Here is a 15,253-nt window from a genome sequence, read left to right on the forward strand (position 1 = left end):
TGTGCATCTGATTCTTTTAGCTGCTTGAAACAACTCCACTCTTAAAGGGACAATCTCAGTGTCATCTCCTGTTTCCTGATTTTTCCATTCTGCATCACCTTGCTGAACATATGCAGAAATGTGGACACCCCATCTAAAAAATTGCTATTGTGTGCCTGGAGAAGTTACACAGAGCACACAAGTCTATATTTATTAAAACCATGGTTTTTAATTTTACATTACTCCTCTTACTTCGCTAGGGGTCACGGGTCTGCTTAAATTATTTACTTCATCTTTGCCTTTGGTAGGTCATATATATCAAGAAATTCATTCATTTCTCTCAGGTTTTCAGTTTGGTGGAATACAGGTCTTTATGATTCTCTGAATTTTCCCAGTGTCTGTTGTAATGTCTCCTTTTTTATCTCTAACTTTTAAAATTTGGATTATCTTGTTCTTTTGGTTAATTTAGCCAAAAGCTTGCCAATCTTGTTCAGTTTCTCAAAGAATCATTTGCTTCACTGATTCCTTGTATTGTTTGTTTCTATTTTATTGATTTCAACCCTGAGTTTTATTACTTCTTTCCATCTGCTCTTATAGGTTGTTATTTATTTGTATTTTTCAAGAGCTTTCAAGTATGTCATTAAGTTATTTGCAAACTGGTCTTTCCAGTTTTTTACGTATGCACTTAGTGCTATGAACCTGCCTCTAGAACTGATTTCATGTTATCATGTATGTTTCAGTATATTGTATTTTCATTTTAGTTCTTTAATTTCCATCTTGATTTGTGTCTTGATCCAATTTTTATTCAGTAGGGAGTTGTTCAATTTCCACGAGTTTGTAATCTTCCTCCCTTTATTTATTTAATATATATGAGTACATCATGTCTACCTTCAGAGACTCCAGAAGAGGGCATCGGTCCCATTGCAGATGGTAATGAGCCATCATGTGGTTGCTGGGAATTGAACTAAGGTCCTCTGGAAGAGCAGTCAGTACTCTTAACTACTGAGCCGTCTCTCCAGCCCTGATCTTCCTCTTTATTTGTTGTTGATATGCAGTTTTAATTTGTGGTGTTCAGATAGGATGCAGGGTAGTATTTTAATTTTATTAGATAATCCAAGGCTTACATTGTGTCTTATGTGGTCAGTTAGAGAACTTTCCAGAAAGATATGAGGGGGAAAAAGTACTTTGTTTAGTGTTTGGATGAAATGTTCTGTAAAAATATGTTAGGTCCATTTGATATGTTATTTAACCCCAAGGTTTTTATGATTGGTATGACTTGGTGGATATAGTAGTCTGGGCTGACATCTGTGGTCTTTCAGAGTTTGTTGAACATTTGTCCAGGCCTATCTTTTAGAGCTTTTAGAGTCTCCATTGAAAAGTCAGGTATTATCCCAGTAGGCATGCCTTTATATATGAGTTGGCTTTTCCCTCTTCAACTTTTAATATATTTTCTTTGTTTTGCACATTTAGCGGTACACTATTACAGTCCATGGGAAATTTGTTTTCTGGTCCTGTCTATTTGGTGTTCGGTATGCAGATAGACATCACCATTCTCTAGGACATTGGTATGTAAAGAAGGTTATATGTTTAGGTCCCAAATCCCTGGGATACTTTGGGGATATGGCCAGTGTCTGGGCAATAGAAATGAATTGTGAAGAGACTGATTCGGATATTCTGTACTTTAACATTGCAATTCTAGAAATTGACTTGAAGCTACCTCAGCCAGGCAAGCCTTTGAGGAAAATGGACATTTCCACTCTCTACAAACCTAACAACAAAATTATCTTTCAGGGAATGACTAGAGTCAGTTTGGGGAAGGAGGTGCAAATACTGTTTGTTTGTTTGTTTGTTTTGATATGGCCTCATTATTTCCAGGATGAAATCAAACTCACTAAACAACTGAGGTCATCTTGAACTTCTAATCCTCCTGCCCCTGCCTAATGTTATGACCTTTGAAGACAGTTCTTCATGTTGTGGTGACCCCAACCATAAAATTATTTCTGTTGCTACTTCATAACTATAATTTGCTATTACAATGTAAATATCTGATATGCAGGTTGTATAACATGTGACCCAAAGAGGACTCAACTCAGAGTTTGAGAACCGGTGGTTTAAAGTCAGCTGCTCTATGGAGAGATCTATAGTCTGTTAATCCAGTGAGATTGCTAATGTTCTCTTAATTAAACTTATCAACAGCTGCAGTCACACTGGTGGACATGTTTTGCCTAACTAGTTTCCCTTACAGCTCTAAAAACAAAAGAGAAAACATCCTTCCTGTGAAAGCTGGACAGAGCAGGAAGTCATGGAGTTACCCAGCTTTAGTGATGGCTTTCAAGATCCCTAAATCAATGTTACACTTGCTGTGGTTGGAGGAGTAAATCCCCAGAGAGAGATAAGTGTTACACCAACAATGAAAACAAATGTATCTATTTATTTGTATATCTACGATCCTTCACTATAGAAAACACCAGAAGAAAAGTTTAGTCTAACGAGATTAACTATACCCAAAAGGAACAAGGAATACATAATCTAGGAATAGAATATAAAAAGAAGGGAAGGCACCCACACCACCACATTAGAAAGGCTGAGAACCAGTGCTTTGAACTGACAGTCCACAGAATGAGTAACAATCACTTTATTTATTCAGATGTTTATTTGCAACAAATATGACCTTTTTCTCATTTTTCAACTCTTTTGTTTTCCATTTGGCTGGAAATTTGGGTATGGCACAGAGGTGAAAAAATTGGCAAATCAAACGCCTCAAATTCCCAAAGAAATAATCCCCAGAATGAAGTAATGAAAGGAGTAAGCAAACGAAGGTGTTCGGGAACCACTATTCACACTTTCCATATTTGACAAACTGGATGTGAGGTCCAAACTCCCTGAAGAAAAGAGACAGAAAGTTAGTTCCTTAAAGTAAGTGGACATTGTTTTTAAGAGTGTGTTCATACCTTCTAAATGCAGTCCTAAGGTGGGGGAAGCTTATCTAATTCCGCATATCTCTATTCTCCATACCTTACACATCCTTGCTCAATGATTTGATTACTCAAGATGTGTTTTGAAATTTGTAAGCAGTTTTTAGTATCTTGAGCCATTATAGAATAAAAAAGGAATCGCCATGCTAAGTTGAACTTACCACCGGTCAATGCAAAAGAAACACTCGTTCTTGTAGGTCAAGCCATTGGTAGCACAAACATATGCTTTCACATCTGGACAGTTAGCTTCATAATCAGGGTCTATTGGGTAATACATTTTGCATGGAGGCTGGAAACAGAAACATCATAGGAATGGAGTTTATTTTTTCCCATTTATCAGCTGCCTTTCACCTCTAACTCACAGAGAAACAATATTAAATCCTACTAGATGAACATTGTAGAATTTCCTGTCTTCTGGACTTCCATAGGGTGTCCATGCATTGCCTAATGTATCTCATAATCATTGAATGATAATCATCAATAAAATTCCTGCTAAACTTTGACCTTGTCTCAATTCCAGTATGTTGTTGTGTAAGAAGTTAATGGGTATGATCTTTATGTGTTTGTGAACTATTGAGGACAGGGCTTCCATGTAGTTGGTAAGAATGAGGAATATCTATTGAGGCTAGGAATAAGTGAGGGTTGGTTGTTATTTCACTAAGTGCTCAGCTGTATTCATTGTGCTTTAATTGACTATAATATTTACTAAAACATGTTAGGGTGTTCTAAGGATTACACTACCCGGGAGGAAGTCCAGGCTGCAGAGATAAGGTGCACTTCCAATCTAGGCCATGTGAAAAATCTGTCAACGTAGTTCTCACCTCTGTAGAGTTTTAGACTCCTTTGAGGAGAGTGATCAGATTAGAAAGGGAAGCTAGAGGGAAGGAATTTAAGCTAAAGGGAAGGAATTTAAGTTTACCTTAGGCCATCGAGAAAAGTTATGTGATCTGATAAGCGCTGTAAGTAGAGAACAAACATACTGGGTTAGCAGAAATAGTGCACGATGGGACATGATCTCACTCACCTGTCACTCATTTGCATAAAGCTATGTAAAACAATTTACTGCAGCAGAATTTGCATGCCATATTCCTTTGTGGACCACGCTGTCTGTCTGTCTGTCTGCCTGCATTTCTGTCTATCTATCTACTTATTTATTTATCCTGTATCTCACTTTCACAGCTCATACTTCATTTTCACATTTGGTGCCTCACTGAGGAAAGAGCACTGGGCTGAGTGTCTAGCTCAGCTGCAGAGAGCTTGTTGGGTATGCAGCAGAGCCCAGGTTTCAACCCCAGCACTGTGATAAATAAATCAGTCAGTAAAATAAATCACAATTTTTTTTTTACAGTAAGCTTTCTTTTTCTACAATTATAGTAATTACATGCACTTCACACTTCTATTAAATTACATATATGTAAGTAGTCTATCATCACCACAGGCCCTGCTAAGATGCTAACTTAACATGGCACATTGTTGATAAGCAAATAGAAGAGCACCCTGGCTTTCAGGAGACTGACTGACTCTTAGAGCTGCTTTAGTTGCACGCTCTACATGCCTACAGGTAGAGAACAGCTGTGGAAGAACAGAGTGAAGATGCGATCTGCTGTACCTCTGTTTCTATTTCAGGTGGTTTAAAACACCGTGGAGTATTTTAACTAGGGGTAATATCCCTACATTACAAAGTATGCGTCAGAATTTAGGATCAGAAGTATAGCTCACTAATGGAGTGTTTACATGACATGTAAAATGCCCTGGGCTCACTATCTGTAAAATACTACAAAATTAAATTCAAAGCAATAGAATAAAATACTGAAAAAGTCAATTTCAGAGTAGCCAATATACCCATATAACTCATGCACACTCATACCCACTGAAGATACTGAAGAAAAACCAGTTAAAGATATCCAATTTAAATTCATGGTACAAGTTTATTTAAAATTATACTCAAAGGCCACTTAGCACCTATTATTTTAGCTGCTGGGAAAGCGGTATTTTCATTCTTCAAGGGTGAAAAGCATTCATTTATGAAGGAAAATTTGTCAATATTAAACAAAATTACACTTGCGTTTTCATCTCTCCCAAATCAACGAATTTCTTCTGAAGATATTTCTCCATCAACATAAAAACTCATATGCATAAGATCATCTATGGAGGCACTATTTGCTCTTACACACTAAGCAAATGAAACACTCAAACAGAACAGCTACCAAATGTTTCGCTGTGTCTACTCAGTGAAAGTCTATCTAACGGAACAGTAGAAAGAAAGACCCCTGTGAACTATGATCTGATGGAATTCTAAGATGCACCACAGGTTGAGAAAAGTAAGTTGTAAATAGACATCTGTAGTCCCCTACTGTCATGGGAGCAGCTAGAGGGGGACCCTGTGTAACTAATCTTTAGATTAAAAAAAAAAGAACAGGGACACCCAGAAAATTGAAACTGTGTACGAAGAGGATAATGTGTGACTACAGCAGAAAGAACAATGGAACCGGGAAATGTTAGCCCTTTGAATGTAATTTTTTGTTCATCTGCCTTTCCTTAAATATAATCTTGAATTGGAGCTGGCTTGGGGAACTAAAGCAGCTATCGCACAAGCCTGGGGACTGACTTAGATCCCCAGAGTCCAGAGTGGAAAGACAGAGCTGATTCCTGAAAGTATGTCTCTGACCTGCACACATTTGTAAGGCACCCCACATATACACACCGTCTACAAACACTCGCACACTATGCAAACACTCACACACAAGACAATGAAGGGTTAATGACTTAAACACTAAACCCTTGGGTGAGCTGAGAAACTTCTCCTCAGGAAAGTTGACACCCTGAAAACATCTGCAGGCAGTTAGGAGCTGGGAAAACTCTTGACAAGGAGCATAGCATATAGGTAAGAACTTCAGTTAGAATTGACAGCTTTGGGAATGCAGAAAACCCTCACGCCTCCTGTACCTTGGTGCAGTTTCTTTTCCCACAGAGAATAGCTGCTTTTCATTGTTCTAATAAAGGCAAACCTGCCTCTGTAGAGGTTGACATACTTCTTAATTAATTAATTAATTAGATTAATTAAGTAGTTAATTCTTGAAGACTGGGTCTTTCTATGTGGGCCTGGGTCTCCTGGAACTCACTATGTAGACCAGGCTGGCCTTGAACTCATAGACATTCTTCTGCCTTTTCGTTCGAAGTGCTGGACTTAAAGGACTGTTGAACTATGCCTGGCATCCCCTTTTTTTGAATGTTCAAGTTATTTTAATCAATAACAATCTAACAATTATGATGATATTAAAGAAAAATTTAAAAACAGAATAAACTATTCTAAAATAGTTTTTATTGTTTTTTTCCCTTCATGTGGAAGCCTATTGTTTCGTTTTCAAAAAGCAGAAGACTTTTTAGAATAATTTCCTTATAATTCTAACATGATCTGTGTTAAATATTTACTTATTGCTCAAATTTAGAACTTGCGTGAAATAGCTCACAGAATTCATTTTTTATCTTTGATGAAAAGGAACTCCACAAACTTGAACGCAGTATTCTAGGTTCATGTCTGTTGCTGTAACAAATATCCTGACCTCCCATCCCCCACCTACCCCCCCCCCCAAAAAAAAAAAAAAACTTTGGGAATAAAGGCTTTAGTTGGATCACAATTCTAAGATTTAGTTAAGACATCAAGGTAGGAAATCAAACATTGCTGTCACATCACATCAATAAGCAATAATCAGATAAAGAATAAATGCAACCTTGCCTGCTTGCCTTGCTCTTGGCAGACTTTTCTCTTCTCATACTTTCCTGATGTCTTTCCTAGAGAATGGTGCGCCCACGGTGCGCTGGGTCTTCTTATGTCAACTAGCAATCAAGACATGCCACAGGCAAACCCAATGTAACCAGTTTCTCATGAAGTCATTCTTCCCAGGTGTCAAGCTAATACTTAAAGCTGACCAGTTAAACTATATATTTAAGTTTTCTTTAGAATAAATATTATATCACTAAAATGCTATATTCAAGGATGATTTGGGTTAGTTTCATTATGTCCATTTTAGTCAGAATGTAGTTCTCTTGAAAGATGGCTTTTCTTGCTATTTCCATTTGTTTTCACTTTTATGTATGAGCTCCTAAAATCTAGGATTAAAACAAGCACCCAACAGGCATGTCATCAGTGGCTCAATGCAAATGGCCAAGAAGCTCATGAGTGTGCTCATCACCCCTATTCACTGGAGGGATGAAAACTAAATTGCAGTGGGTGCCCATACATGCATCTTCGAATAGTGGAAGCTAGGAGAGGGAGAGGAAGATAGATTTGTAAAAAAAAAAAAAAAAAAAACAAAGCTCTGTATGCATGTATGAAACATTAAAAATCATTTTCTAGATAGGGTTTGCACTGGCTGGTTTTGTGTGTCAACTTGATACAAGCTAGAGTTATCACAGAGAAAGGAGCTTCAGTTGAGGAAATGCCTCCATGAGATCCAGCTATAAGGCATTTTCTCAATTAGTGATCAAGGGTGGGAGGGTCCATTGTGGGTGGTGCCATCCCTTGGCTGGTAGTCTAAGACAGCAAGCTGAGCAAGCCAGGGGAAGCAAGCCAGTAAGGAACATCCCTCCATGGCCTCTGCATCAGCTCTTGCTTCCTGACCTGCTTGAGTTCCTGTCCTGACTTCCTTTGGTGATGAACAGCAGTGTGGAAGTGTAAGCCAAATAAACCCTTTCCTCCCCAACTTGCTTCTTGGTCATGATGTTTGTGCAGGAATAGAAACCCTGACTAAGACAGGGTTGGTAATTAGAAGTAAAATGAATGTTGCCTTTCAAAATAAGTAATGAGTCTGGCCAGTCTAAGTGCTGCTGAGAAAGGAGTTCCGTGATTCTTTAAAAAGCCTAAGTATCCGTATTTCATGATTTGATTATTCCACTCTTAGACATTTATCCAACAGAGATAAGATGACATCCCATGCACTCATGTATTCACAGTAGTTCAATATGAAAATAACCCAGATGTCAACCAAGAGGTGAATGAATGAAAACAACCTAGCATACCCCAGTGGAGTGTTACTGATGAATATGCCCCAATTCGAAACTTACGACACAAGATTTAAAAATAATATATAGTACCTGCTTTTGTAGAAAAATGATACTGTCAAAGTGTACCTGGATATGGGGTGTGTTCAGGTGCTGAGCGTGGAAGGATAAAATGTAAACTAAATCAAGGATTCTTTTGTGTAATGAGGGTTATGTTCATTGTCTTGATTATAGTCATGGTTGTCACAAGTGTATAAGTATTTGAAGATTTATTAACAATCTAGATTTTTGCATCAATATATTTATAGTGCTTGCTAGTCATACTCAATAGTACTTATATTTACTTGTATTTACTATAATACTTGTATTGTGAGTATTCCAGTCCTTTTTAACTCAGGCTCATTATTAACAAAAGGTATTGCATAAGTTCCATACAGAGCAGTTGGTTAACTGACAGCAACTGCATTTTTTTAAGAAACTTTTAATTATTTAGTTATTGTTTATGATATGTGTGGGCACACATGCCATGAAATGTGTGTGAATGTATGGGGATAATTCTGTGGTGTTTGTCTCTTCTTCCACATTTATGTAGGTTCTCTGGATGAAACTCAGGCTGTCAGCCTTTGGCTGTACCCATCTTTATCTGCTGAGCCTTCTTGCTGGTCCAGCAGCTGCATTTTAACATTTGGTTGTCGAACATTCCTATGTATTTTTTGTTTGATAAGGAACTAGGATTTAGAAAATCGGCGCCCTACACTATAGAATTGGCTTCTCTAATTTGTAATTTATATGTAAGTGTACTACTCATTTGCTGTTACTGTTTTACTTAAATTTTCACAAATTTAGTGACTCCAAATAACATAGATTTGCTGCCTTGTAGTTCTGGAGATAATAAGTACTAAAATCAAGCTGTGTATGGGCTGCATTCTATTTGATGTATCTTGGTTTGAATCTGTATGTGTGTGTGTGTGTGTGTGTGTGTGTGTGTGTGTGCATATACATATATATTTGCTTCCATGAGGCAGTGGAATCCTCTGAGCCATTGCCCTGAATCAGGTTCACCTGTTACTATTTTCACATCTCATTCTTCAACTCTGGTTCTCTGCTTCTATCTTCTATGAATCCTTGTGGTTTTAAAAATCCCAACGGAATTCTAAAAGCATAATCCATATCCTCACCTCAAACACATCCACAGTCCTTTTGGCCATGGGAAGTAACATATTTCTGGGTTCCAACAAGTAAAGATTATACATTATGGGGAACATTGTGGTATTGCTAACAGCAGGCATATGAATTTTGTCTTTAAATGAAGTCACTGGTTTTTGTTGCTCAGTTACTCAGCAATATCATTCTTCCTTTGTTCTTCGTTGGCATTTCCCCCACTGTCGTATTTTAAAAAAAATAATTCCACGTGGAAATGCACAATCTTTTCTAGGAAAAGACATCATGTTCACACAATGTATGACTTAGAATGGGAGCATTACAGTGTTCTGTGGACTAGAAACCATGGCTTGGTTCCAAACTTAGAGCTAAGAAGAATCTACAATCTAGAAAATAAAACTGAGTTTGCCTCTTAAGAAAGTGCATTTTAATGGTATGAAATTTGGACTAGCAAGCTCAACATTTCATATTTCAGAAAAAGACTCCACATTCTAAGTAAAACAATAACAACAACAACAACAACAACAACAACAACAACAGAAAAACCCTCCTTTTTTCTCTCCAGCTTTAAGAAAATCAAATATTTATCTACAGGATTGCTTACCTGAAAAAGTAACATGTGTCCAAATCAAAAGTACGAGGGAGAGCAGCATCCTCTGGTGCCAGCAGCCACTTCTTTTCATGGCTTCTCTGATGACGACTAGGAAAATGCTCATTAGTTTATTTCCAGTGAACCATACAAGTAACTTTTCAACCGGAAAAGACCCATTGCCCTCAGGGATGCTGTATCAGCACAATGTTGGCTAACATAGTCACACACAGGCTACAGGCACTTAGACTTCAGAGAGCATCTGTGCTCTAAAGGATAGGGAAACTATTCCAGCAATCAATCAATCAATCAATCAATCAATCAATCAATCATTCAACCTCTCTCTCCTTCTCTCCCTTCCTCCTTCCCTCCTTCTCACCTCTGTCTGTCTGTCAGACTGACAGACTGACTATCTCTTTGTGCCTGAAGTGACACCCTGTAGTAGAATAGAAATTAGGCTCAAGGTCTGTATCATCAGCTTAAGCCTCTGTTCAGTCCGTCTGGTAGCAAGTGGTATCTAAAGAAACAAGTGAGGCCCGCAACTAGTAAAGCTTTTCTGTTTTCACGTGTGCAGAGGAAACAAAGGGAAGATCTGGAAAACCAAACTAAACAAAACAAAACTAACAGTGACAACCATAGAACGGAAAGGTGGACCTCTGAGAGAAAGAGAAGCAAGGACTATCACCCCTGACTCTGACTAAGGAGAGAGGAAGCAAACAGAGGTTACCTAGATAAACCGTTAGTTGTTTGCTTGAAGTGTCAAGAGGAGCTGGCTAGGGACCTGTGGAGGCACAGGGGTCTGTTCCCTGATCAGCTGTGTGACTGCTAACTTGGCATGAGTTCCCTCTCATGACTGTATCTGAGTTTGAGCCCTCTTTCAAGTCACCCCCTCTGATGGTTCACGCTTCAGCAGGCAAGGACAGATCTAGAGGTTCTGTGCTGTGCTTTCTGGTTATGAAACATAGGGGGTCCAGACATCTTAAATACTTAACGATTGTGAGACCTGTTGCATTCCAGACTAGTTGGCCAATGTTCTTGCCAGATCCCAGACTGTACCCACACTCCCACGAATCTTCACTCTTACTTTTTATAAGTTTTACAGATTTTGTATTTAAGCTTTGCTGTTTTCCTTCCTCTGCTAACATAGGAAGCTCCAATATTCTTCTAATTGATAATATTTCCAGTGCCCACCCCACCCACCCTGATTTCTATACTTGATGTCCTTGAATAGACTGCAAAGTAGGCAATTCAGAAAATGGACTATCTGAAACAATCAACCTCATACTTCTCTGCACCCTGGACCTGTGGTAGACCCAGGGCCTACACAGCCCCTTGATGGGTCCATCCACCTTTTTGTTTTTGTTTTTGTTTTTCTGCCCTTCTAAGTTGGAGTGAATTTAACTCTGATTTTTTTTCAGACCTTAGATCTTGTGATTGCTAGAAAAGAAACAGTGAGACTGAACTTTGCAATCATGCATCATCAGAGATTCCCACGGGGGCCTCTTGTTTAACGTGACATTACTGTTGTGCCACACACCTCATTCACACCTCATTTCCTTTCTCCATCCATCTGCATTGCTCTGAGTAAAAAAAAAAAAAAAAAAAAAAAAAAAAAACTCCTTTTTCTTATTGAATGAACAAGCACAAGAACACATGGTCCACCACCCCACTCCTCTCCCACAAAGTTCTGAAACTGTCGTCACCAAGCTTTTCCCTTCTATTGACTGCCTCCACCCTATACTAGTTAGTGTAGGGATCTCATAGTTCACTGACACCTGTCCTCTTTCTCCCCTTTTTTCCTATTATTTTTCTGAGAGTTTTGAACTTCAAACAATATGCTTTAATCCTAATTTTTGTTTATCAAAACTACCTAATTTCCCATCCCATCTCACTTATGTCCATTTTTTTTAAACCTTCAAGACAAAGTCATACTGTCCAAATATTCCTGGATTTGTGGTCTTCCCCTGGCTTAACAGGGTCTTCACTCTTAGGAAAACAACTGTATCTCCTTCTCCTGGCAGTTACTGGTTAGTTTATATTGTTGTTCCACCTATAGGGTTGCAGATCCCTTTAGCTCCTTGGGTGCTTTCTCTAGCTCCTCCATTGGGGGCCCTGTGATACATCCAATAGCTGACTGTGAGCATCCACTTCTGTGTTTGCAAGGCCCTGGCATAGCCTTACAAGAGACAGCTATATTTGGGTCCTTTCAGCAAAATCTTACTAGTGTATGCATTGGTGTCAGCATTTGGAGGCTGACTATGGGATGGATCACCGGATATGGCAGTCTCTAGATGGCCCATCCTTTCGTCACAGTTCCAAACTTTGTCTCTGTAATTCCTTCCATGGGTGTTTTGTTCCCATTTCTAAGAAGGGGCAAAGTGTCCACACTTAGGTCTTTGTTCTTCTTCAGTTTCATGTGTTTTGCAAATTGTATCTTGTATCTTGGGTATTCTAAGATTCTGGGCTAATATCCACTTATCTGTGAGTACATATTGTGTGAGTTCCTTTGTGATTGGGTTACCTCACTCAGGATAATGCCCTCCAGGTCCATCCATTTGCCTAGGAATTTCATAAATTCATTCTTTTTAATAGCTGAGTAGTACTCCATTGTGTAAATGTACCACATTTTCTGTATCCATTCCTCTGTTGAGGGACATCCGGGTTCTTTCCAGCTTCTGGCTATTATAAATAAGGCTGCTATGAACATAGTGGAGCATGTGTCCTTCTTACCAGTTGGAACATCTTCTGGATATATGCCCAGGAGAGGTATTGTTGTATCCTCCAGTAGTACTATGTCCAATATTCTGAGGAACTGCTAGACTGATTTCCAGAGTGGTTGTACAAGCTTGCAATCCCACCAACAATGGAGGAGTGTTCCTCTTTCTCCACATCCTCTCCAGCATCTGCTGTCACCTGAATTTTTGATCTTAGCCATTCTGACTGGTGTGAGGTGGAATCTCAGGGTTGTTTTGATTTGCATTTCCCTGATGATTAAGGATGCTGAACATTTTTTTCAGATGCTTCTCAGCCATTCAGTATTCCTCAGGTGAGAATTTTTTGTTTAGCTCTGAGCCCCATTTTTTTTTATCTTAGCAATTCAGAGCTTATGAAGTAATATCTACTTATCAGTGAATACATACCATGAGTGCTCTTTTGTGATTGGGTTACATCATTCAGGATAATATCTTCTACCTCCATCCATTTGCCTAAGAATTTCATGAATTCGTTATTTTTAATAGTTGAGTAGTAGTCCATTCTGTAAATGTACCACAATGTCTGTATCCATTCCTCTGTTGAGGGACACCTGAATTCTATGCAGCTTCTGGCTATTATAAATAATTCTGCAATACACATGTCCTTATGACATGTTGGAGCATTTTCTGGGCATGTGCCCAGGAGTGGTATAGCTGTGTCTTCAGGAAGTACTATGTCGAATTTTATGAAGAACTGCCAAACTGATTTCCAGAGTGGTTGTACTAGCTTGCAATCCCACCAGTAATGTAGGAGTGTTTCTCTTTCTCCACATCCTTGCCAGCATATGCTGTCAGCCGAGTTTTTGATCTTAGCCATTCTGACTGTTTTGAGGTGGAATATCAGGGTTGTTTTGATTTGCATTTCCCTGATGACTAAGGATGTCAAACATTTCTCTCTAGATGCTTCTCACCCATTTGGTATTCCTCAGTTGAAAATTCTTTGCTTAGCTCTGTACCCCATTTTTTGATAGTGTTATTTGGCTCTCTGGAGTCTAATTTCTTGAATTCTTTGTATATAGTGGATATTAGCTCTCTATCAGAAGTAGAATTGGTAAAGATCTTTTCCCAATCTGTTGGTTTCCATTTTGTTCTATTGACAGTGTCCTTTGCCTTACAGAGGCTTTGCAATTTCATGAGGTCTCATTTGTCAATTCCTGATCTTAGAGCACAAGCTATTGGTATACTGTTCAGGAAATTTTCCCTATGCCCTGTACTCGAGGATCTTCCACTCTTTCTATTGTATTAGTTTCAGTTTATCCAGTTTTATGTGGAGGTCCTTGATCCACTTGGATTTGAGCTTTGTACAGGAGATAAGAATGGAACAATTTGCATTCTTCTACGTACTAACTGGCAGATGAACCAGCACCATTTATTGAAAAGGCTGTCTTTTTCCAGTGGATGGTTTTAGCCCCTTTGTCAAAGATCAAGTGACCATCTATGTGTGGGTTCATTTCTGGGTCTTTAATTCTATTCCATTGATGTACTTGTCTGGGACTATACTAATACCATGCAGTTTTTATCACTATTGATCTGTAGTACAGCTTGAGGTTAAATGGTAATTTCCCCACAAGTTCTTTTATTGTTGATATTAGTTTTCTCTATCATTGTTTTTTTGTTGTTATTATTTCAGATGAATTTGCAAATTGCTATTTTAACTATATGAAGAATTTATTTGGAATTTTGATGGGGGTTGCATTGAATCTGTAGGTTGTTTTTGGCAAGATGGCCATTTTTACTATATTAATCCTGCCAATACATGAGCATGGAAGATATTTCCAACCTCTGAGATCTTCAATTTCTTTCTTCAGAGACTTGAAGTTCTTGTCATACAAATCTTTCACGTGCTTAGTTAGAGTCACACCAAGGTATTTTATATTATTTGTGACTATTGAGGAGGGTGTTGTTTCCCTAATTTCTTTCTCAGCCTGTTTTTCCTTTGTGTAGAGAAAGGCCATTGACTTGTTTGAGTTAATTTTATATCCAGCTACTTCAATGAAGCTGTTTATCAGGTTTAGGAGTTCTCTGGTGGAATTTTAGGGTCACTTATATATACTATCATATCATCTGCAAAAAGTGATATTTTGACTTTTTCCTTTCCAATTTGTATCCCCTTGATCTCCTTTTGTTGTCGAATTGCTCTGACTAGGACTTCATGTACAATGTTGAATAGGTAGGGAGAGAGTGGGCAGCCTTGTCTAGTCCCTGATTTTAGTGGGAATGCTTCCAGCTTCTCATCATTTACTTATTGTTGGCTACTGGTTTGCTGTAGATTACTTTTATCATGTTTAGGTATGGGCCTTGAATTCCTGATCTTTCCAAGAGTTTTATCATGAATGGATGTAGGATTTTGTCAAATGTTTTCTCTGCATCTAAGGAGATGATCATGTGGTTTTTGTCTTTGAGTTTGTTTATATAGTGGATTACATTGGTGGATTTCCGTATATTAAACTATCTGTGCATACCTCGAATGAAACCTACTTGGTCAGGATGGATGATTGTTTTGATGTGTTCTTGGATTCGGTTAGCGAGAACTTTATTGAGGATTTTTGCATCGATATTCATAAGGGAAATTAGTCTGAAGTTCTTTATCTTTCTTGGGTCTCTCTGTGGTTTAGGTATCAGACTAATTGTGGCTTCATAGAATGAATTGGGTAGAGTACCTTCTGCTTCTATTTTGTGGAATAGTTTGTGAAGAACTGGAATTAGATCTTCTTTGAAGGTCTGATAGAACTCTGCACTAAACCCATCTGGTCCTGGGTTTGGTTTTTTTGTTTGTTTGTTTGTTTGTTTGTTTG

At 38.4% G+C, this 15,253-nt stretch overlaps 1 protein-coding gene across 1 annotated transcript; it reads right to left on the bottom strand.

Annotated features, from left to right (window-relative positions):
* Positions 1 to 2,812: 2,812 nt before the first annotated feature.
* Spink13 (serine peptidase inhibitor Kazal type 13) lies at positions 2,813 to 9,799 on the bottom strand. Its single transcript, XM_021150957.2, has 4 exons — positions 9,721 to 9,799; positions 3,874 to 3,911; positions 3,116 to 3,243; positions 2,813 to 2,861 (listed from the first exon to the last, which is right to left on the bottom strand). The coding sequence occupies exons 1-4, from the start codon at positions 9,797 to 9,799 to the stop codon at positions 2,813 to 2,815; spliced, it is 294 nt and encodes a 97-aa protein (XP_021006616.1).
* Between the last annotated feature and the right edge of the window lie 5,454 nt (positions 9,800 to 15,253).

This window comes from Mus caroli, unplaced genomic scaffold (assembly GCF_978045245.1).
Source record: "Mus caroli unplaced genomic scaffold, Mus_caroli_1 scaffold_19, whole genome shotgun sequence".
NCBI classification, from domain to species: Eukaryota; Metazoa; Chordata; class Mammalia; order Rodentia; family Muridae; genus Mus; species Mus caroli.